The sequence below is a fragment of the Anguilla rostrata genome, chromosome 2, assembly GCF_018555375.3.
Source record: "Anguilla rostrata isolate EN2019 chromosome 2, ASM1855537v3, whole genome shotgun sequence".
Classification (NCBI taxonomy): Eukaryota; Metazoa; Chordata; class Actinopteri; order Anguilliformes; family Anguillidae; genus Anguilla; species Anguilla rostrata.
Genome location: NC_057934.1, coordinates 37,426,645 through 37,448,369, shown reverse-complemented (window position 1 = coordinate 37,448,369; position 21,725 = coordinate 37,426,645). Strand labels below are relative to the sequence as shown.

General features: G+C 44.7%; 1 protein-coding gene across 1 annotated transcript in view; it reads right to left on the bottom strand.

The window, feature by feature from the left end:
* Positions 1–21,725, bottom strand: part of lrp2b (low density lipoprotein receptor-related protein 2b) — a 57,815-nt gene that overhangs the window by 6,142 nt on the left and 29,948 nt on the right. The window contains exons 45-74 of the mRNA XM_064321960.1: positions 21,304–21,429; positions 21,078–21,197; positions 20,121–20,252; positions 19,420–19,624; positions 18,094–18,389; positions 16,403–16,919; positions 15,870–16,022; positions 15,449–15,619; positions 14,177–14,400; positions 13,511–13,688; positions 13,140–13,336; positions 12,493–12,738; positions 11,955–12,083; positions 11,667–11,786; positions 11,449–11,565; positions 10,868–10,984; positions 8,795–8,932; positions 8,209–8,331; positions 6,679–6,807; positions 5,980–6,111; positions 5,107–5,232; positions 4,586–4,729; positions 3,820–3,985; positions 3,369–3,497; positions 2,844–3,064; positions 1,694–1,876; positions 1,263–1,382; positions 1,091–1,178; positions 885–949; positions 557–677 (exon numbers count right to left, since the gene is read on the bottom strand). Of these exons, the coding sequence (XP_064178030.1) occupies positions 557–677; positions 885–949; positions 1,091–1,178; positions 1,263–1,382; positions 1,694–1,876; positions 2,844–3,064; positions 3,369–3,497; positions 3,820–3,985; positions 4,586–4,729; positions 5,107–5,232; positions 5,980–6,111; positions 6,679–6,807; positions 8,209–8,331; positions 8,795–8,932; positions 10,868–10,984; positions 11,449–11,565; positions 11,667–11,786; positions 11,955–12,083; positions 12,493–12,738; positions 13,140–13,336; positions 13,511–13,688; positions 14,177–14,400; positions 15,449–15,619; positions 15,870–16,022; positions 16,403–16,919; positions 18,094–18,389; positions 19,420–19,624; positions 20,121–20,252; positions 21,078–21,197; positions 21,304–21,429 (4,933 nt within the window). The remainder of the gene's footprint in view (positions 1–556; positions 678–884; positions 950–1,090; positions 1,179–1,262; positions 1,383–1,693; positions 1,877–2,843; positions 3,065–3,368; positions 3,498–3,819; positions 3,986–4,585; positions 4,730–5,106; positions 5,233–5,979; positions 6,112–6,678; positions 6,808–8,208; positions 8,332–8,794; positions 8,933–10,867; positions 10,985–11,448; positions 11,566–11,666; positions 11,787–11,954; positions 12,084–12,492; positions 12,739–13,139; positions 13,337–13,510; positions 13,689–14,176; positions 14,401–15,448; positions 15,620–15,869; positions 16,023–16,402; positions 16,920–18,093; positions 18,390–19,419; positions 19,625–20,120; positions 20,253–21,077; positions 21,198–21,303; positions 21,430–21,725) is intronic.

The following is a 21,725-nucleotide window of genomic DNA, read 5'->3' as shown; positions in this document are numbered from 1 at the left end:
CACATCACAAAACCGTATTATTTTAGAAGGAACGTCTGTCATGTGATCTTCCAGGAACATTCAGCTTTCATTATATATGGGAAATTGCAACACTATCCTTCAGCCAGTAAGGCAGTCGGTGGATGTAGTAGAGACTGCACTTGAAATCTTCCCGAGAGATTGAATTGGAATGTGAATTTAATTTAAATGGTGGGTGTAAAACCTTTTAAAGGACTTGCAAGAAGGAGTGTACAAGAATGTTTCAATTGAGTTGTCAGGGTATCTTGTAAAGCAGAAAAGCATATTGTCTATATTGCAAAAGATATTATAAATAATAAGAACATTGATATGAACACAACAACTACTAAAAACAACAAATATATATATATAAGTCTAGCTACTGTACTACTTATAACAAAAAAAATAAAAAACGAAATGTTATCATAATTAATACTGATATGATCTACATAAAAGCATTATGATAAGGTGCATGTTTAGTTCCAATTTAGCATAGGTAAAGCTTTGGCTTATAAGATGACAGACACTCTGATGGTATTGGCATTGCTGGCCCACTCACCTGAATGTGGGGATGTGGACATGATTAAGTGCCTCCAGGATCTTGGCCTTCCTCTGTACGACCAAGACCAGGCCACCCACGAGCAGCAGGAGAAGCAAAGACACTCCGATGGCAATGCCCACTGCACAAAAAGTCAGCCAGTTAATGCGTGTGTGTGTACGTGTGTGTATGTGTGCTTGCGTGTGTGTGTACGTGTGTGTGTGCGAGTGTTTGTGTGTCCCTCTCTCAAGTGCACAAGCCAGGAAAGCCATCAGAGGGATAGGTGAGTTTGACCTTTTGGCTTAACTTAATGTCCAAAGCAATGATTTCAGGGACGACAGGCACACACCTGAAGCAGAAAGAGCTGCATAGTCATCCTTCTGACAGAACTCTCCACTCCAGTTAGGTGGACACCTGTAATACCACGAAAGACATCAGAACTAGATATAATACCTCCTTCTTTCTCTTTAAAAATCCCAGTTTGACACAGGAGCACAAAAAGAACCAGGGCACATAGAATTAGTGGGCTTGTAGTTTCTGAATAAATAGACTGACTTGCACAGGGCCTGGTTATCACTGAAGTAGCAGGTTCCACCGTTCTGGCATCTGCATGGAGGAGGTATGATGGGTGGGGGGTCGAAGCCTGTCGGGAAGCGGGAGAAAGGACAGTGAAAATCCCACCGAACATTCACACCCAATCGGAAATGAAACCGGATCAAAATGGTACCTGCGTCGCAATCGGTGTTACTGCCTGAGACGAAGCCGGTTCCCTCAGGGCAGGCGCACGAGTAACCCCCAGGCCTCAGCAGGCACAGGTGGCTGCAGGTGCCCTTGCATGGGTTCCTCACTGCGAACATAAAGCATGCTGGTCCGCTACACAGCACATTACATCACACAACCAGGCACATGAAAGTACATACGCCGATATAATGTCCTTCATGAGGGCCATAACAACAGTAGTAACACTGAACAACAACATCTAGAGAAACAAAGTAATTACTACTTATGAATCTACGTTGATATTTACTTTCCTTTATTATATTTCTAAAGCAGTTTTTGAAAAAGGTTTTTCTTATTTTCCTAATTTGCAAAGGCCAATCATAAAAGCCTATCAATTTGGGCGAACAGACAACCAGATGAGAAGAAAATGCATCTCACTTGCTATAGAGTTGTATCTCTGCTGCTGGTAGATGCTGACTTGCGTGAGCCACGGGCCAGCCGTCAGCAGCTTGATCTTCTGCCCTTTTCCGAACTTATCCTGCCGGAACACCTCCCCCTTTTCCTGGGTGCTCCAGTAAACATGGTCCTCAAAGACGCTCACACTTAAGGGGTTTCTCACATCTAGAGGGCAATGACACGTCAGAACAGAGAAACGTGCAAATACATAATGATGAGAACAGGTCATTCAGACTTGGCATTTAAATGTCCTTTCATTCATTGACCTCTGCCAGTTTTATCATTCAGATATTACCGAGTCAGCTGCTTACTATTTTATGTGGTTGACTCGCAACTATCTTATGTACTGCTCAATTCATCTCTTACTGAATAAACCATGCCATTTTGGCTGAATGAGTCAAAAATCAAAGTTTAATAATGAATCGTAAAAAAAAATTTGAAAATAAAAGCTCAAACATTCAAGTGAATTATACTTCTGAAAGTTGTTTTGTTTGATATCTGCATACTATTCAATAGTTCTTCAAATTAAACATTTATTAAATTAAGTTTATTAACTGGGGAGTGCAGTCTTTTTTCTTTTTTGCTCTCCCATTTTTTGGATGGTATAATTGTTAGATTGCTGGATGTGTGTGAGTGTGTGTATGTATATGTGTGTGTGTGTCTGATATAGTACATTTAAATAACAAAACTGTATATATTCATTAAATCAATTATAACCACTGTCATATGGTTGTTCATGAACACAGTTTGAAATATTACAAATTATTTATTTCAATTAGAAAAATTCAAAAGTCATGCACAGCAATCTATGCATATAATCATCTTCATAAAAGTAACAGTTATTTGGTCGTGTATCCGTCTGTCTGTCAGTGTACTTGCGCGTGCATGCGCGCATGTGTTAGTGTGTGTGTGTGTGTGTGGGTTTGTGAGTGTAGTTTTTTGTGTGTATGTTTAGTTTTGTGTCTGTGAGGGATTTATGCTATAATTCAATATTTTATTAATATTTCAGTTCACATATTTTACCATAATAAATATACTCTGGCACAGTGGGTCACACAAATATTGAGTGTGAATGGTTTGAATGGGGGAAATGGTCTCAAAGAAACTGTATCTGTCGTCCTCCAGGGCTTACCAATATATACTGCAGTACGCCTATCTTCGCCAGATGGTAGGACTGATTCAATGCGACTCTCCTTGGCATCTGACCAGTAGATGCGGTCATTATTGGTGAAGTCAATGGATAGGCCTGTGGGCCAACCCAAGCCATTGTCCACCAGGATCTTTCTCTCCCTGCCGTCCATCCAGGAGCATTCAATCTTGGGCACATTGCCTCGGTCAGTCCAGTAGAGCATCCTGAGTGACACAAAGAGAGACAGACAGACAGGCAGCCAAACAGGAAGTGAGGCAGAACAAATGGAAAATACACAGAGCTAACAACAAAGCTTAGGAATGTTTTTTCATCCTTGACTGTTTGCAATATAGGCTACATTAAATTACAAAGTATATAAAGTATGGGCTGCCTTTTGAATGAAATTATTTCCTTTTAAAGGAACACACACACACTGCAAACATACAATATGTGCACAAAAGTGCTCATCCTCCTCTTCCTAAAACTGATTGTGTCAACAACTGTCTCAGACTGATCTCAGACTCTCACCCCAGTCGAGGGTTGACGGCAACTGCGGAGGGCTGGCCGACGTCTGTCTTGACAAGGTGCTTCCTGTAACGCCCGTCCAGCATCGCCACCTCCAGCCGCTTCACTACCGAGTCTGCCCAGTACAGGTTCCTTTTTAGCAGTAAGAGAGATTAAATGTTAGTCTGTGCAACACATAAGACTGGCCTACAGAAAATGTGCCTTAGACGTATGGAATTACCAAAGAAAATGACTTTTAACCTGAATGTACATTAACAGTTAAAATCAATGCATGATGATATAAGACTTTGGAGGACTCCTCTCTATAGTACTTCTGTGGCAATCCAATGCAAGATGCAGTTTTGCCATTTAAGCTTTTGTGTGTTTCCCTTTATATCAGCACAGGCTGATGTGCTTGCCATGGAAAGAGAAGGAAATTAGACTAGCTTTACTGAACATAGGCCCATCGTCCCACCTGCCAACCCAGTCCACTGCTATGCCATCAGGCTTGACAATGTATTTGATGCCGATGTCGATGGCTGCGCCAATGTTGTTGCTGTGGTCGTCCACTGCTGGTAGGTAGGCCCTTTTGATGGCGCCTGGCTGGGGGCTCTTTCCCTCCTCTGTGAAATACACCATGCCTGGGAGAGACAAGGACAGGATACACGAGTGCCGTAACTCCCAACTTTTAGTGTGTCATAAAATGGAGGCTAAGGTCTTGTGTTTATGGACTAGTAAAACATGTTCAGTGATACAAGTCAGCTGACAAAGTGCTTGCACGTACGTACTAAAAGTGTGATGCAGGAAAAGATAGGCTGTCCCCTATGAATGGCGGGAATCGCAGGGATAGTGCGGACATGGTCGGAGACCCCCTCTGGATTTCATTTTAACCACATTGGTTAGCTTTCGTACCGAATGACTGTTAATAACCGACAGGACAGGCACTATCACATATTCCCCATTAAAGGTAATTAAAATTACATCAAAACCATTCCACAAAGTTACAAAGGAACTAAACTGATTATTGGAATTATGTGACAAGGACAAGGGATTAATGGTGCCTTCAAGGCCACGAGTTTCCATGGCAACAAAAATGATTGCTTTCACAAACCCCACTTGTGTTCTACATGGTGGCAGCATGATGTACTAATGTAGATCTTTAAAAAAAAAAGAGTTGTGCTGTACTAGCCATAGGGGAACAGGACTGACACAAAGATGACTGACACAAGGGTGACCCTTACTGTATCCAGTGTTATTGTGGTCCCAGTCGTAGTCCAGCGCCACAATGCGGTCCTGCTCCTGGAGGAAGTTATGGTACTCCTCCGTTTGCAGGTTGAACCTCCTGATACGAACATTCTCTGGGAGCAGCAGGAGAGGCCCAGCGCCTAGGGTGAATGAGCATACACACACACACACGCACAAACAGACACACAAACATGTGCGAGCACGTATAAATGCACACATACAACGACAATGGTAAACACGCTTATAAACGTGCAGGAACGCATGAATACGTGTGCGCAGATACGTTCACAGGCACGTAAGCAAAAGGCCCACACATATAAAACAAAAAGTGTTCAAAAGCAAGCAAAGTGAGAATAGCTACCAGTTTAGCACAAACACTCTTTACATAATTTCCTGCATACGTAAGACTACAACGGTGTTCGTGCTAATTCACTCAATGGGCCATGAATCACAGTAACGGAGACTGAGGACGTTGACGTTTGATGGCTCCAAACGAAACCCGCAGGGGAGCCCTCACCGGATGCCTCACACTCGTTGCCTTCGCCCACTTTGCGGTACCCGGGGGCGCACTCGCACTTGTACCCGCCCTTGGTGTTTTCGCAGGCCTGCGGGCAGGTACCGAAGGTCTCGCACTCGTTGATGTCTGAAATGGAGAGAGGGAAGACGGCTCAGCCAGGTACTCCGTTTCCCGAAAACTGCTTATTCACACAGACTGTATCGTAGCTTCCAGTGAACAGCAGGTGACTGCACGTGTTTGGGTTTATAAAGGTTGCGTAAATGCTGCATTTCATAGCGTGCCAGTGCTTCTTCCAGCCGTCTCCTCTGACTCAATTCCAAAGCCGTGAGCATTGCTTTCAGGGGAAGAGAGGCTCTATGATTCATGAATCCACTGGCAAGGTCCTATAATAGGAGATGATCCAACGGGTTCCACCGGCTGGCTACCATTAATAATTATCACCGTAAAAGTGTGTGTGTGTGTGTGTGTGTGTGTGTGTGTGCATATTTTATGTGTGTTTAAGGCCGGTGGGTCTGCTACAGGTTTGAACCCATGGCCCTATTGGCTGCATTGCCTAGCAGGATATTCAGTTTGCTTGTCCAGCTAAAGGTCAAAGAGCTACTCTGACTCTTTTTCAATCTCCAGGGGGTGATGTCTGCTTTTGTATCAGACATTAACATGCTCACTCACATCTCTGAGCTCCACTGATAGGCATCAGTTACATTTGCGCTATCTGAGTCATTAGCGGACCTCTAAAGGGCACAGGCCTGCTCATCTCCCCTTGCCGCACTGCACAAAGATGCAATTGGCTCACCGAGCTAAAGAATAAAGGTCGCTCCTCTGAATTTGCAAATTAGTGTGTGTGTGTGCGTGTGTGTGTGCGTGCATGGGTACCACTGCAGGAGAAGGTGCTGTCTGGGTCAACAGTGTAGCCCGGCTGACAGGAGCAGATGAAGCCCGTTCCACTCAAGTCGGTGCAGTTCTGCTGACAGAGCTTCTCCTCACAGGTCCGGTCGTGTCCAAAATCTGCGTCACATTACAGCATGTTTACTTCCTCTGAATTCCTCATACATGCTGGATCAGCAGAGTATGTTCAAAAGGAAATAAAAGTTTCCTGAAACAGTGCCTCCCTGTGATTCAGTGCTTTAGCCACCACTCCATACTGATGCCATAATCTATACATCAGAAGAAGCCATTTGGCCATGTCCTTAATACAAAATCTTGAGAAGATTTATGAGGTATGCGTTTGGAGAGGATTTATGAAAGCACCCCTCCTTCCCCAGGGATTGTTTGTGACTGTAATTTATGTACAAAAGCATACTGGAGAACCTGTGCAGATTGCGGGTATAATTAATCAAATGTCTGTGCTCAGGAAATCTGTGTCTACCTGCAGGATAGCTGCTGGTTCCCTGTCTCTGCGTCTTCCACATGCCTTTGTAGCCTTTTTTCATTACAGAGTTGAGTTTAGCACATGCACGTGTGAATGTACCTGGTGATACGCGCGCTGTATCTGTGTGCGATATGTGTGTTATGTTTGTGTTTGTGTGTGTGTGAGTGTGCGTGCGTGTGTGAGTGTGTGTGTTTGTGACTCACTGCAGCCCATCTCGTCGCTGAGGTCTCCGCAGTTGTTGTTGTGGTCACAGACGTACTGGAGGGCCACGCAGCGTCCGTTGGTACATTTGAACTGCTGGGGAGTGCAGGGGGCCTGGGTGGGCTCTCTACCTGCCAGGGAAAATATGCACAGCCTGGACGTCATCACAAAATATGCACAGCCTGGACGTCATCACAAAATATACACAGCCTGGAGGTCATCACAAAATATACACAGCCTAGAGGCCATCACAAAATATACACAGACTTCTGCTCTTATGCAGCCTTCCCTCCTCCCTGTTCCATGCTTTTTGTGCCCTTCACCATGTACAGTAATACCCCCCGTGTACTACTTCAAATTGAAACAACACTAATCTGCACTTCAGCTCAGAAAAATATTTGGGTTGATTGGTTTTAAACTTGGTCCTGCAACAGTACACCTGAGGGATTCCTGTGCCTCCAGTGGCACTTAGGGAAAGAAGCACCATAAAAATGACAAATAAAAAATTGATTTTCAATAAATAACAATTATGAAACACTCTGGCTATGTCCCAATAGGAAGTCAGTTGCCTTAGAAGGCAGCATTTGAAGGCAGAATTTTCACAATTTTTCACACATCCTTCATAGCCATGTCCCAAACCGAAGTCATCAAAAAATGTGTCCTTCTAAGGTGCCTTATTTTGGATCTCATGCATCTTTGCGATTTCCTCAGACTTCTCACGTTTGTCAAATTAATGGTGGCTCAAGCTAGCAAACTGGTGGACAAGTGAACATACAGTGAACTTGATCATTCGTTGCAGTCACATCTAAAAGTACATTTTAATTATTTAATACGTTAGAATAATGTATGTAATGTTTTTTAAGCCTCAGTCAGTTTTCCCTGAACTAGCCAGCTAACTTGCAAGTAATCACGTTACTTTCCAATAGAACAACATAGCTAGCGTTAATTTGCCTTACATACAGTGAACATACTGAAATCATGATAATCTGGTTAAAACCAAATAAAGTAGCTTGACTAGTGGCTAGTTATGTAGTCAGCTGAACATAAAACTAATTTTGTTTTCCCTTAAATAGAGAATCAGGACAACAGCAGCGTTGGTTGGGTCTGTCAGTTTGAAAGCCTCTGAGACATCATTCTGCCTTCAAAGTGCGTCCTAAATTCGTAACCTTTTGAGGTTCCTTTACCATCGGGGTGCTGCCTTCAGAGGGAGTTCACTTCCAAGGATGCAGGCAGCGAGGCAGCTGCTTTCATATTGGGACACACCCTCTATGTTCTTATACTGCAGCTTCAATTCCATGTAACTATAATGCATTTTAACATTTAGTTGTCAATTTGAGCAATTTTCTTTCATGTTAATCATTTTTGTTTATTTCTGACATACTTGTCATCAATATCAGTGCTTACTGAACTGACAATACTGAGCAATAAACAATGAAACACTGCCTTTGCATTCGTCTTTGAGAAACTTGTGTGTGTGAGAGCATGTGTGCGTGTGTGTGTTTGTGCGGCTATGCAGCTGAAGAGGTCCTTACAAACGTCCTCTTTCTCATCACTTCCATCCCCGCAGTCATCCCTCTGGTTGCACATCAGGCCAGAGTAGACGCAGTAGCCATTGTCACAGCGGAAGCGGTTGGGCATCTCGCAGGTGACGTTCCCTGGAGAATAGAGCATAGAGCGTGCCAGAAGGATCGTTCAGACCGCGGATCGACATTAAACAATAAACGCTGCCGATAATCCTGCGCAGGGTGCTGGAGAGGACGTTTTTTATAGTTTCATCCTCAACCCAAGTCCCTTTTGGAAAATGAGACCTCAACGGGGTCTTCCTGGTTGTATAAAGGTTAAATAAAATAAATAGAAACAAATTCCCAGTTCAATCTTAATTCAATCACAAAAGGCCTCGCTTCACTCCCACTTGCACATTCATTTCTCCTTAACTTTGGAGTTACTGTGGGTATTTAATCCATAAATCTAGGACTTTAATATCCCCAGTCATCCGTCCTTTAAGCTCAGATGAATTTAGTGATTGTTCAGTGGTGGTTCAGTAAATTAGGGAATTGGAAGCGCTCGTATGGGGCACAGTCTAAGTTTGGGTGAGGTCATTCGCCCTCGGGGTCTTACAGCAGAGGTTGAGCGCCTCGTCAGAGCGGTCTCCGCAGTCGTCGAAGCCGTCGCACACCCAGCTCTGAGGCACACACAGCCGGTTCCTGCACTCAAACTGGCTGGGCGGGCACCATCTGCCTCCAGGAAAGCGGGTGGCTGTGGATGAGGAAGAGCGTGGAGAGGGCGCAGTGAGTTTTGGGTGCTTTTTTAGAGGAAGCTCCTTTAGAAAGCAGCTTATTTAGAGGAAGCTCCTTTAGAAAGCAGCTTGCAGAGAAGCATTGACATGCTTACTGCTGGATCTTTGCTAAAACACTTGTCACACTCACACATACTGCGGGGCTTTAAAACCTGGCTGCATTGTCATTCAATAGCATCGACAGCCTTTCCTTTCACGGCTCTCCCCTTTGTTCGATTCTCATTTGCTTTCGTTATTTCTTCAAATGCCAGTTGCCTGTGAGTGACTTGTGTTCAACCAGATGAGCAAATTCCAGCCTTCAAAGTGAAACGGCGATTGTGTAACGGGAAATGGCTGATCGTGCCCTTCTGTCAGGCTTTGCCGCCAGTATAGCAACAAAACCCCTCCTTCATGCTTGATAACCGTTTGTCGCTTCCTTTCATATGCCAACACAACAATGGCTTCACAATTAATTTGTCTGTTTTACCACTTTGTTTTCAGCTAAAGAACATCTTATGCATGCATACATGCATACATAGTACATACATACATACATACATACATACATAGTACATACATACAGAGTACATACATACATACATACATAGTACATACATAGAAGATCCATGTTATCGCAAACACACATTAGCATGTAGGCACGCATTTACTGTATATATGGGGGACAAAAGTCAAGTAAAAGACATCACATTTTTCCTGTGTTTTTTTTTCTCTCTCACATTTAGCCTAAATACAGCATTTTCTTCCAGATTTGGGCCATATATGAATCTTTATTCTGTGACTTAACAGACATGCTAAACAAACCTTTAGTTCATATTTTCTGATTTAACTGACATATCTCAAAATGTATAGGCAAATTAATTAACAATGAACAAATGCTAAATCTGATTTCCAAAAATAAATATTTAATGGAAAAAATAAATGTTTACCGTAAATATCTTATATCTTTCTCAGAAGCACATATTTAGTAAAATAAAAATATTTAAGTCAGAAACCTTGGTTTCAAAAACAAATATTTATTTTAAAAATACATATATAACTCATATGTTAAATCATAGTTTTCCCAAACCAAAGAAATTATATATTACCATAAATCTATGTTTTATATTTAGCAAAAATAAATATTTATTTATATCTTTAATTTTATATCTCAAACCTTGGGTTTCAAATGAGATATTTAGCATAAACCTATTCAAAGTCTTAACCAAAGTTTGCAATAAAATGAATAGAAAATCAAAGGTTTAATCTTTGTTTCAGTAAAAACCAAGATTTAAGACACAAGCTTAATTTGGAACCAAAGATTTAAGACATAAAGAAATATTACATTTTTGCTAATTATTTAACTTTTAAACACAGATTTGGGGGAAAGAAATAAATATAAAAATTACATTTTATAAAAATATAAATAAATGTAAGAATTACATGAGAAAAAACATTTAGTGTAAATCTTTGGGGAAATATTTAGGCTAAATCTGAGAAAATAATTGGGAAAATGTGTTTTACTTGACATTTGGCACCCCATAGTACACACACACACACACAAACTTATCAGTTGAGTATTTAGTATCATTTGCTGATAGCACTGTTGCTCTCAGCCTTCTGCCCACTGAAGTGGAGCAGCCCCGGTAACTACAGTGATTATCAGCATTGACTGGCAGCCAAGTAATTAAGGGTGGGCGACAGGAAGGTGAGGGGAGGTCGATTCCCTCTCCCGACTGCCGATCTGGCAGAGGGCGTCCGTCCCACCTTCCATCCGAGCGTTCCAACAATGGAGGCGGTTTACTAAGAAGCTGTCACAGCAGGGCATTAAAGCATCAAAGGTGTGACCTGAGAGCGAGGACACGGCTTTAACCTCTATCAGAAACGCAGCCGGTAGCGCGGCGCAGGAGCATGCTTACGACACGAGGTCTCGTCAGAGAGGTCCAGGCAGTCGGCACGCCCGTCGCACTTGAGAGAGGCCGGGATGCAGTGTCCAGAGGTGCACTGGAAGGACCCCGGGCGACACGTGAACAGCTCTACGTGTAAGGAGAGGAAGGCAACACAGCCTAAGTCAGCAGTGGGGAAGCAGGGCCATATCTACTTTTGTATTAAGAGCTTTTGTTCCTAATCATTTAATTGGTCCTAGCATGTCATCTACCATTTCAGCTGCATTCCTTGAATGACAACAATAGACCTCGAGACTCTTCTTGTGTTCTTAAATTTAACATTTTACAGTGGTCTAATCGACAAGTGAACCACTAACAAGGTTGTTCACCCGTGGTCTACTGTAGCTACTGTATGTAGCAATTCCATTGTTCAAAATGTCTGATAACACTATGTAACTGAAGTATGCCACCCTAAACAAGAATACAAAAGAAAACACCATCGATAAGGTCAACAAATCAAATAAATGAGAATTGTTCAATTGGCAGGTGCAGGGAGGTACATCAGAGGAATGAATAGCATGAAGATGTGAAAAACAGGGGTACAGGCCGCTCACCACAGTCCCTCTCATCCGAATTGTCCCCGCAGTCGTTGTCATGGTCACACACCCAGGCGCCGGGGATGCACTGCTGGTTGTCACAGCGATATTCGCTCTCGGAGCAGGGCCTCGGCTCTGCGTTCGACACACACAAACAAACCGCATCATAACAGACTCACCATGCACCTCTGCTGTTCTGCGGAAGCTTCCGGAACATTGCGCTGAGAATTACTTACGGCAGTCCCTCTCGTCCGAGCCGTCGCCGCAGTCGTTGTTCCCATCGCAGCGCCATCGCAGGGGCACGCACCGGTGATTATCACAGCGGAAGTCCCCGATGGGGTCGCAGGTCACGTCCTCTAAACCCAGAAGGGAGTCGCCGTGAGCGGAGCGTCCGCTAACATGGGTGGGCTTTTTCTTTGATAATGTGGAATGCATGCAAAATGAGCAACTGCACAGCAAATACACCCTTCATTGGGAAGGATGGAATAGCGTCCGCCCGTGGTGCTCCGCCCGAGCGCACTCACCGCAGCCCTCCTCGTCGCTGTTGTTGGAGCAGTCATCGGAGCCGTCGCAAACGGCCCACTGAGGGATGCAGCGGTAGTTCCCCTTGCAGGAGAACTCGGTGTGTTCATCGCACTTATGGTCGGGGCCCACTAATGAGAGACAGGAAGTAGATGAAGAGAAACAGACAGAGGGAAAGACAGGAAGGAGATTCGAAAACGAGATAGAGGGGACGAGATGATTTGCAGAAGAGAGAGAAGAGTTGAAGAGAATAAGGGAAAAGGAGAAAGGAGAACAAAGGGATAGAGAAAAGTATGTAGGGGTAGTAGAGAGAAAGAGAGAATGCAGATGTCAATCAGTGCTCGCCACCTCCGCTCTGCTATCAAAGTGTTACTGCTGCCTCCGAGCTCAGCCAGGTCCCAGCGGGTTTCTCTGCACAGGCTTCCATCGGACACGGTCGACAAGCTTCTATCAGGCCCGGCGTCGGCTGTCAGTCATCCGCAACATCAATGTCCCATCATTCCCCTGCACCCCGGGCCCCAGACTGGAATGGCCACTCACTGCATTCGTTGTAGGGCTCGTCGGAGTTGTCCCCACAGTCGTTATTGGCGTCGCACACGTAGCTGGGCGGGATGCAGCGGCCGTTGTTGCACTGAAACTGCCCGGGCCGGCAGGTCTTCTGGGCGCAGCTGTCGGCGGTTTCGTCGCTGCCGTCCGCGCAGTCGGAGAAGCCGTCGCAGTGCCACGTGCTGGGGATGCACTGCTTGTTGGCGCACTGGAACTGGTTCTCCTGGCAGCGGTGGTCACCTGACGAAGAGGACGTTAAAGGACGTTAAAGGATGCTAACTTAGCGTGCGGTCGCATCTCCGCTATCTGCTTCCCTGACTGATCAGCGTGACAGGTGGAATGAAGCAGGGAGAAAAGGACGTTTTACTGGGAAAATGTCACTTTTCATTTTATTCAATGCTCACTCCTCTAAGAAGGAACATGCTGCCTGAAATCTCGTTAACATGCTAATGCTACCACGGCTATAAATTGTCATTGACTGGCAGCAGCAAGCGAGGATCAAAGACAACACTCTGTTTGGTCACGATTGCTCTTAAAACTCATGTGTCCTCACCATTAGAGCTGTGCTGCTGGTGCTCTGTTTGATGCCATTTTTGAAGAATGGAAGAGGAGGAGGAAGTTAAGGAGAAAGGCGGACGTACTGCAGAGTGCTGGGTCCTCATCAGAACCGTCGGGGCAGTCGGGATGGGTGTCGCAGAGGAAGCTGGGGTAGGTGCAGTTCCCGTCCTGACACTGGAAGCGCTCGACGGGACAGAGTCGGGGAGGACAGGTGAGGGGCTCGTCCGAACCGTCGCCGCAGTCAGACTGACCATCGCACTTCCACCAGATGGGGATACACCTGGAGGAGGGAGCACAGGGATGTGTGTGTGTGAGAGAGAGAGAGAGAGAGAGAAGAAAACTTCAGAGAGAAAAGTCAATGGCAACAATAACGCCAAAGAGTTTAAACACAGCGTGCAATGCACTGTGTGTAATTCCATGTCAGAAAAGGCTATCACAGCCCACGTGGACTCACTTTGCATTGTCGCCACAGCGAAACTGCGTGCTGGAACAGTCGGCCACACACTGTATTTTGAATCCGACGGCAAGGGCAATGAAGTGGTCCGGGCACTCGCAGGTGGAACTGGCCCCACCAGGTGAGATCAGACACAGGTGACTGCAAACGATGGGGCTCTTCTTACAGGGGTTCTCACCTGGGACAGACCAAGTTAATCAATCACCGGCCCACTCAATCAGCCAGTCATGAAGTACGGCTAGCTCATACCCAGGCTTCCAGAGTACCACTCAAAGCTTCTTCAACACTCTCAACATAATTAGGTATTGACTTTTTAATCTGCTGAGTCCAATATGATACAAGTGTGATGATTACAGATTGGATTATTGCTTCCTACTGATAAAAAGTAATAATAATGGCAATCTTGGTCCATGAAATAAAAGGAACGTAAAATAAAAAGAGGCTGGAATTCTGTGTCATGGTGTACATGGACAGGTTAAGCATTGCTCATGCTCAGTAGGAAAACTGAGTTTTCATGAGCACCATTTAGTGGAGCAGATGCCATGTGTTCTTAATCACTGACACATATGATTCAATTCCAGTGAGACCATGACAGCACACAATAGCTCCACCCACTTATTTTATCATCACTAGCTTTACTAGAAAGGGGTCATCAGGGGCACGTACTGCGGGGCTGCCTGTAGGGGTGGTACACGTGGATGTCGTAGGGCCGGTGGGTGTTGTTGCCCATGGTGAGCCGGCCCTCGCCTGTGAATTTGTGGGCCCGCTCCACGGTGTGGGTGTTCCAGTCTGTCCAGTACACCCAATCTTCAAAAAGTGTCACGGCAAAGGGGTGGGGCAGGGAGCCCATGATGGCTCTGTGACGGTTCTGCCCGTCCATATCAGCATAACTGTGTAGAAAGCAGGGCCAGTACATTTGGTTATTTTGTCTGACTGAGTGTTATGAGAACACTCATAATGTAACGGTATGAGTGGTGGAACTGGGACACATGGATAACTGTCCTGTCCTTCTGTCTAACTGTAGCTTCATGTATTTCTGCAGGCTCACAGAGTATGGAAAATGTACAAATGCACATTCACATTTACATGCAGGGTCTTCGAGCCATTGATACTAATTATCATAGTGCTTTAAGATTCTTTACCAATTGTGAGGCACTCACGCACCATTGTATTCTGTGTGCCTGGGTTAGCTGGCCTGCATTAGCCACACGTAGACTAAGTCACTGCTCCATTTTTATTTATAGGGCAATTCTCAACCTATTACTATCGTATTTAAGTACCTATATCTTGCAGAAAAGTGCTGAAGGTCATTGTCTCTGTTCTAAAGATTTATTCCTACTGTCTGTCCCCAATGTCCGTAAGGAGTTAGGTAAAAAGGCATTCATGTATTCTGCTCCCTTTACTGCACTTGGAATATGTTACAAAAACATTTTAAACTTTCTAACCTGGTTTTCTCTTGGTGTCTTTAAATCTATGATTAAGGATCTAGAGGCAGTCTCATTGCAATGTCTATGTTCTGAATAGATTTGGTGCTGTGTTCTATATTTATGCTTGTGATTCGTAACTCAGTCAGCTGTATTTTGATATATGTGTCTATCTCTAAATTTGTATAATTGATTTGTCGCTGCCTGTCTTGGCCAGGTCACTCTTGAAAAAGATATTTTGAATCTGAATGAGCCTTTCCTGGTTAAATAAAGGTTAAAAAAAATAAAAATAGAAAAATGAAATAAAAATATGATGTGGTCTCACCAGCAGTTTCGTGTCACACAGCGTGTGGTTTGGGGAGAGGCATTGTATAGAGGGTTTTGGGGAGCACTGTGTTGTAATGTGTGGTTGTGTGTTTGCAGTGGTACACGTTGTTATTCTGGGGTGCAGAGTGTAATCTGGGGTCTTCTGTGATGCAGTGTGCATTATGTATCAGAGATGTGTCTCACTCACTCCAGGAAGTTGAGATGAGAATCAGCAAAGAAGATCCTGTTGGTGGTGTAGTCAATGGTCAGGGCGTTGGGCCACTCCAGTTTGGTAGTGATGATGGCCATGGCATTTGTGCCATCCATGCCCACCCTACCAATGTACGCCCTGTCACCCCAGTCTGTCCAGTACAGCCATCTTGTGGAGAGGAGGGGAAAAAATCATGTGTCAACAGAGTTCCCAAGGCTCAATTTCCATCACCATTACCCAAATCCTGAGAACTCTCCTTTCCAAATTGCACAAAAGCTTTTTTACAAAGCTTTAATCTACCACATGAATGAATAATTGATTAGCTAAGAGCTTCACCTTTGAAGCAAAGGAGTCATTCTGTCTAAAAGCAGCAGTATTGTAATCAGTACATAATCACATGCTCCCAAGGCACTCGTACCCGAATTTGGGGTTGACCACCACCGCCCGTGGGTTAACAAAACAATAGGTATTATTTGGCGAGATGCAGCCTTTCAACAGCTTCTTGCGGAAACGTCCATCCAGTTCTGACACATGAAGAGCATCCTGGTAAGTGTCCACCCAGTACATTTTTCTGCAGGACACACATGCACACAAGGTAACTGATAAATGAACATCACTAGATATCTAGGTGACACTTCTCAATGTTAGGATGTTGCAGATGAAAAGCTTGAAAAAAGTTTACGGCAAAATGCTTGACACTCAGAATATGAAATATGTGGCAATACATGTTATGACTCTTGTCGGCATGACAATTTGCACCCATTATATATGTAACAGCAACACAAAGCGCTCACAGAACGTTGACTTTGACTCTACTTTATTTGACCAATAAACTCCAAGTAAAATATTATAATTCAGTAATGAAAAGGCCCTATCATTCCAGAATCATCAGTTACTCGGCTCTTCCCTTCCCCCTTCCCGCCCCTCCCCCCCAGCCTGCCTCAGGCTCACCGTCCCACCCAGTCGATGGCCAGACCCTCCACGTTGGGAACGTCGTGGTCCAGCACCACCTGTCGGCCCGTGCCGTTGAAGAACATGCGCTCAATCCGGGCGGCGCCCGCGTCGATCCAGTAGAGGCGCTGCTCGTAGTGGTCAAAGTCCAGCGCCACCGCATTGGACAGGCCCTGCACCACTATGGACAGCGAGCTGCCGTCGGTCGTCAGGTTGCGGATGTAGTAGCGGTTGCTGTAGAGCAGGTAGGGCGCGATGCCGCTGTTCTGCCGGCAGGTGCGGCCGTCGGGCTCCCGCAGGTAGCCCGGGGCGCACTTGCAGAAGAAGGAGCCCACCGAGTTCTCGCAGATTTGGCTGCACACGGCCGGGGTGTCCCGGCACTCGTCCACGTCCTCGCAGGCCTTGCCGTCCGGCATGAGCCGGTAGCCCGGCCGGCAGGAGCAGTAGTAGCCCGTTAGCGTGTCCGTGCACTCGTGGGCACACTGGTGCACTGCCGGATTTAGGCACTCGTTGATGCCTTCAGGATTTGCAGAGGGAAATAGTCAGCATATAAGTAGGATAATTAGGAAGTAAGATAATTGTCTAGGTCTTTAAATACAAAAACTGCCAGATAATATTCCTTCTTCAATATGAAAACAGTCAAATTTCATAATACAGCATAGATACAAATACAGTGAGGTCCATAATGTTTGGTACAAATACTTTTATTTCTTCTTGATTAGGCTCTGTACAACACACTTTTAGATTTGTAATCAAATAATTCACGTGTAATTAGATTGCAGATTCTCAGCTTTTAGTAATGCCTATTTTTTGCCATTTTGGTTTCACCATGTTGAAATTACAGCACTTTTTATACATAGTCCCCCCATTTCAGGGCACCATTATGTTTGGGACAAATGGCTTTACAGGTGTTTATGATTAGTCAGGTGTGTTCAATTGATTATGTAACTGCTGATAGCAACCTGCAGAATGAATTCTGAAGTTCACAGAAGCATTTTATCTTCTCAAGTTCAAGCAAATGCCTCCAAATTCATTGGACGACGCTTCATCCTACAGCAAGACAATGGTCCCAACCATACTTCTAAAGCAACAAAGGAGTTTTACAAATCCAAAGACAGGAAAATTCTTGACTGGCTAAGTCATTCACTCCATCTTGTTTCATATGCTAAAGAGAAAACTTGAAGCCCCTGAAACCAGCAGGAGCTGAATATGGCTGCAGTGCTGGCCTGGCAGAGCATCACCAAAGAAGATACTCCTGGTGATGTCTATGGGTTAGACTTCAAACAGTAAATGCATGCAAAGGATATGTGACAAAATAGTAAACATGACTACTTTCATTTACATAACATGAATATGTCCAAAACATTATGGTACCCTAAAATGGCAGGTGGGGGGGGGGGGGGGGGATATATGTATAAAGAGTTGTAATTTTTATATGGAGAAGACAAAACGTGTCAAAATACATTTTAATGAAAGCTCAGAATCTGTACTTTCAAACTGTTTAATAACAAATCTAATCCAAAATTGTGGAGTACAAACCAAAAAATATGTATTTGTGCAAAGCATTACAGAGCTCACTGTATATAAAATGCAAAACCACATGGAATCCAGGGCACGGGTATTTTCTAATCTATAATCCAAGATAAAATGGACACATTTTTTTCCGGCAGTGCCATGTAGCACCTCCTTACCGCAGCCCTTCTCGTCGCTGTTGTCAGGGCAGTCCTTCTGGTTGTTGCACACCTTGTGGATGTCGATGCACTGGCCCGACTTGCACAGGTACTCCCCGGGGGCACAGGTGGGTTCAGGACTGTGGCACAGCCCGTCCAGCTCGTCCGAGTGGTCCAGACAGTCGAAGTCCCCGTCGCACACGAAGGAGGCGTGAATGCAGGCGCCGTTCTGGCAGGTGAACTGGTGGCTGGCGCAGGTGTCGTACGTGCAGCCCACTTCATCACTGCCGTCCCCGCAGTCGTTTACCCGATCACAACTGCGGGGGGGAGACACAGACCGGAGTCTTGATATCACTGTGGACTGGCTCGCTTTGTCTGACAGACAAAACTGGCTCCTCCCTGAGTCTACACTGGTCCTGGAGAGCTACTGGGCCTGTTGTTTTTCATTAATCAATACTTAGTTGAGCAATTGAAGGCCTGCTATGCATGATTTTGTGACATGCAAATATTATGAAATAACAATGAAATAACAGAGTGACTGTAACCTTCAAATTTATTTTCCTCAGTGCCGTCAGCTGAGTGTTCGCCAAGAGGATGAAAAGCAATGCAGAGCTGGCTTGTTTTCTGTTGGACCTGTAAATAACGTTACCTCTAGCTACATTATGCAGCTAGGGTTGCCAGACGCCTGGTTTTTGACCGGAATGTCCAGTTTTCAATTGATCTGAACATGTCTGGTTCACGGTTCCAACTGGACAATGTAGGCTAATGTCCAGTCTGAGACATTAGGAGAAATTCACCATTCATTATTCTAGTGTCTTATGAATTTGCGTGTCTGTGACTCGACTGGGCACTCAGGGGTGAGTGGGTGGGGTTGAAAACGAAGGAGGACATTTCTTTGATTGTAAACACAGGCTAAAAAATACTGCATAGTATAACTTTAAAGCAGTTTAAAATACAGTTTAATATACCTCACCTGGTTTCTTGGGTCAATTCAATTTGTTGCTGAATTTAATATGAAAACGAAAACTCAGGGAAGCTGAGGCTCCCCAGGACCAGACCTGAGGATTACCATTGCCAGTTTTTATGGTGTGGTAACAATGTACATTCTCATGCTTTGTCCTATACGAAATGAATCCAAAGGCATACCGAATTATATGGAATATACTGCAATATAGTGAAAATATGTGAAAAATAATTTAAGTATATTTCAGAAAAGTGAAATATATTGCAATAGCTGAAAGCAGCAATAATTTGTCAATTTCCCATATACATTGAGGTGCTGTAAAATCTTATGCATTCCATTCTCTGTAAGGGTTAGCGGGTTGAGCTTCGTGGGGTGGGACGTACTGGTAGGGGAGGAAGATGCACAGGCCGTTGGAGCAGGCGAACTCGTTGAGGTGGCAGGTGCGGTTGGGGCAGTTGTGCAGCTCGTCCGCCGCGTCGGCGCAGTCCTTCTCGCCGTCGCACAGGTAGCTCTGGGGGATGCAGCGCGGGCTGCCCGGGTACCAGGGCGGCGGGCAGGTGAACTCCCCCGGGCGGCACGTCCTCAGACCTGACGAGTCGAGCGCAAGCCGAGGATGAGCTGAATTTGAGAGGCTCCCTTTACACACATCTGCCTTCTATTGCCATCTTTCAAAACCAAGGGTGTCCAATCTTGTCCAAAAAGTGAGAGAGGATTATTGTACTTTTTAAAAAATGAATTAATCATAGTCTTCAGTCAAGACCATGATAAGTACACTCAGCTCATCAGCTCTTTTCGGATATGATCGGACAACCTTTTTCTAAACGTTCTGTTTACACTCCAGGTGACTGCCAAACCTTTTAGACTCAGTCTGTTCATATTTGTATAATCCCAATATGTTTAGGAATGTGTATGTACCTGTGATGTGAATTTGGAATGTTATTTAACTAACTAAGCAAGAAAATTTGCAGTGTTTTTGGTTAGGAAAATACAATTAGTGAGGTTTCATTCCAATATGTGTAATCAGTAAGTCTAAGGTGAACAAGCTTTTGGGACATCGGAAAAGGAGAAGCAGATTCTCTCTCACCACATTCCAACTCTGCCACCTCATCACTGTTGTCCCCACAATCATTGTTTCCATCACAGGTCATCGTGACTGGGATACAGTTGCCATTGACGCAGGTGAACTGATCGGGGTGGCAAGTATGAACTTGATCACCTAGGGAGGGAAAAAGAGGGTAGGGGTGAATTCAATACACATTAAAGTAACCCCAAAATGTGAATATACAAAGGAAACTCTAGTTATGCAACTATAAACACTTGGGATTCAGTTTGATCTGTTAAGCAACGTAATGCCATGCCAAAAAGCCAAAGGAACTTTGTCCTAAATAAAAATTTACAGAAGTTTCCCAATAATTACAATTGTAACATCATGTACATCAACATCAGATGAAATTCTAATGTAATTATTTCTAAATCTGAAAATAAATGCCAGCTGTACCAAGGACACAACGAGGGAATGGCCCAAAAAAATTATATTTACAGATACTTCGGATTTAAAAAATATCCATCCATGCATTATCTAACCCGCTAATTCCTGATCGTGGTCGCAGGGGTGCTGGAGCCTATGTTGGGCAAGAGGCAGGAACACACCTTGGACAGGTAGCCAATCTGTCGCAGGACACCATTCACTCACACATTCATACCTACTGGCAATTTCATTTCTCAAGTTACCATAACCTGAATGTCTTTGCACTGTGGGAGGAAACCAGAGTACCCAGAAGAAATCCACACAGACACAGGGAGAACATACAAACTCCACACAGACAGGCCCCGGCTGGGATTCTAACCTAAGGCCTTCTTGAGAGGCAACAGTCCTATCCACTGCACCATCATACCACCCTGATTTAAAAAAATAATTCTAGATATAATGACAACAGCCCTACAATATGGCATGCATATAATTTAGCATGTACTGCATCTATAATTTGGCATGTTAATCCATAATTTTGCATGTTTATTAAAGTATCAGAGTTGTTCTCACGGCAGGAGGGTGGTTCGTCGGAGCCATCCATGCAGTCGTTCATGAAGTCGCACACCCAGGATTTCGGGATGCACTTCCCCGCGTCGCACTGGAACTCGTCCGCCGCGCACGTCCTACCCTCTGAAAGGCCAGACACAGCAGAGTCACCAGAGCCCCCCGCACCCTCGGACCCCAGCCCCGGGGGCACTGCCCAACGCCCTGCCCTCTCCCCCCCAACATCACTCACCGCAGAACAGCGGGTTTTCGTCACTGTTGTCCCCGCAGTCGTTGTAGCCGTCACAGAGGCTCAGGCGCGAGACGCATATGTTGGTGGTGTCGCACTTGATTAGGCCTGGGGCACAGGTCCGGTCCGCTGGAGGAGGGAGGGGCTTTAAGTCACAAACACGCAGACGTCCGTATGGTACTACTCTGTCTTTACCGAAGTTAAGCTAACAAGAGTGAAACTGTCCTTAAAATGGGTTTTAAGCAGTTGTGCATTATTTATAGATCAACAGGTCATAAAAGTAAATTGATAATGTTATGCATATTAAACAAAAAACATCAGGGTGTGCATGACATTATTAATTTACTTTATATGACCTGTTGATCAATAAATAACGCATAACAACTGCTTAAAACCCATTTGAGGATATTTTCGCTCTTGTTAGC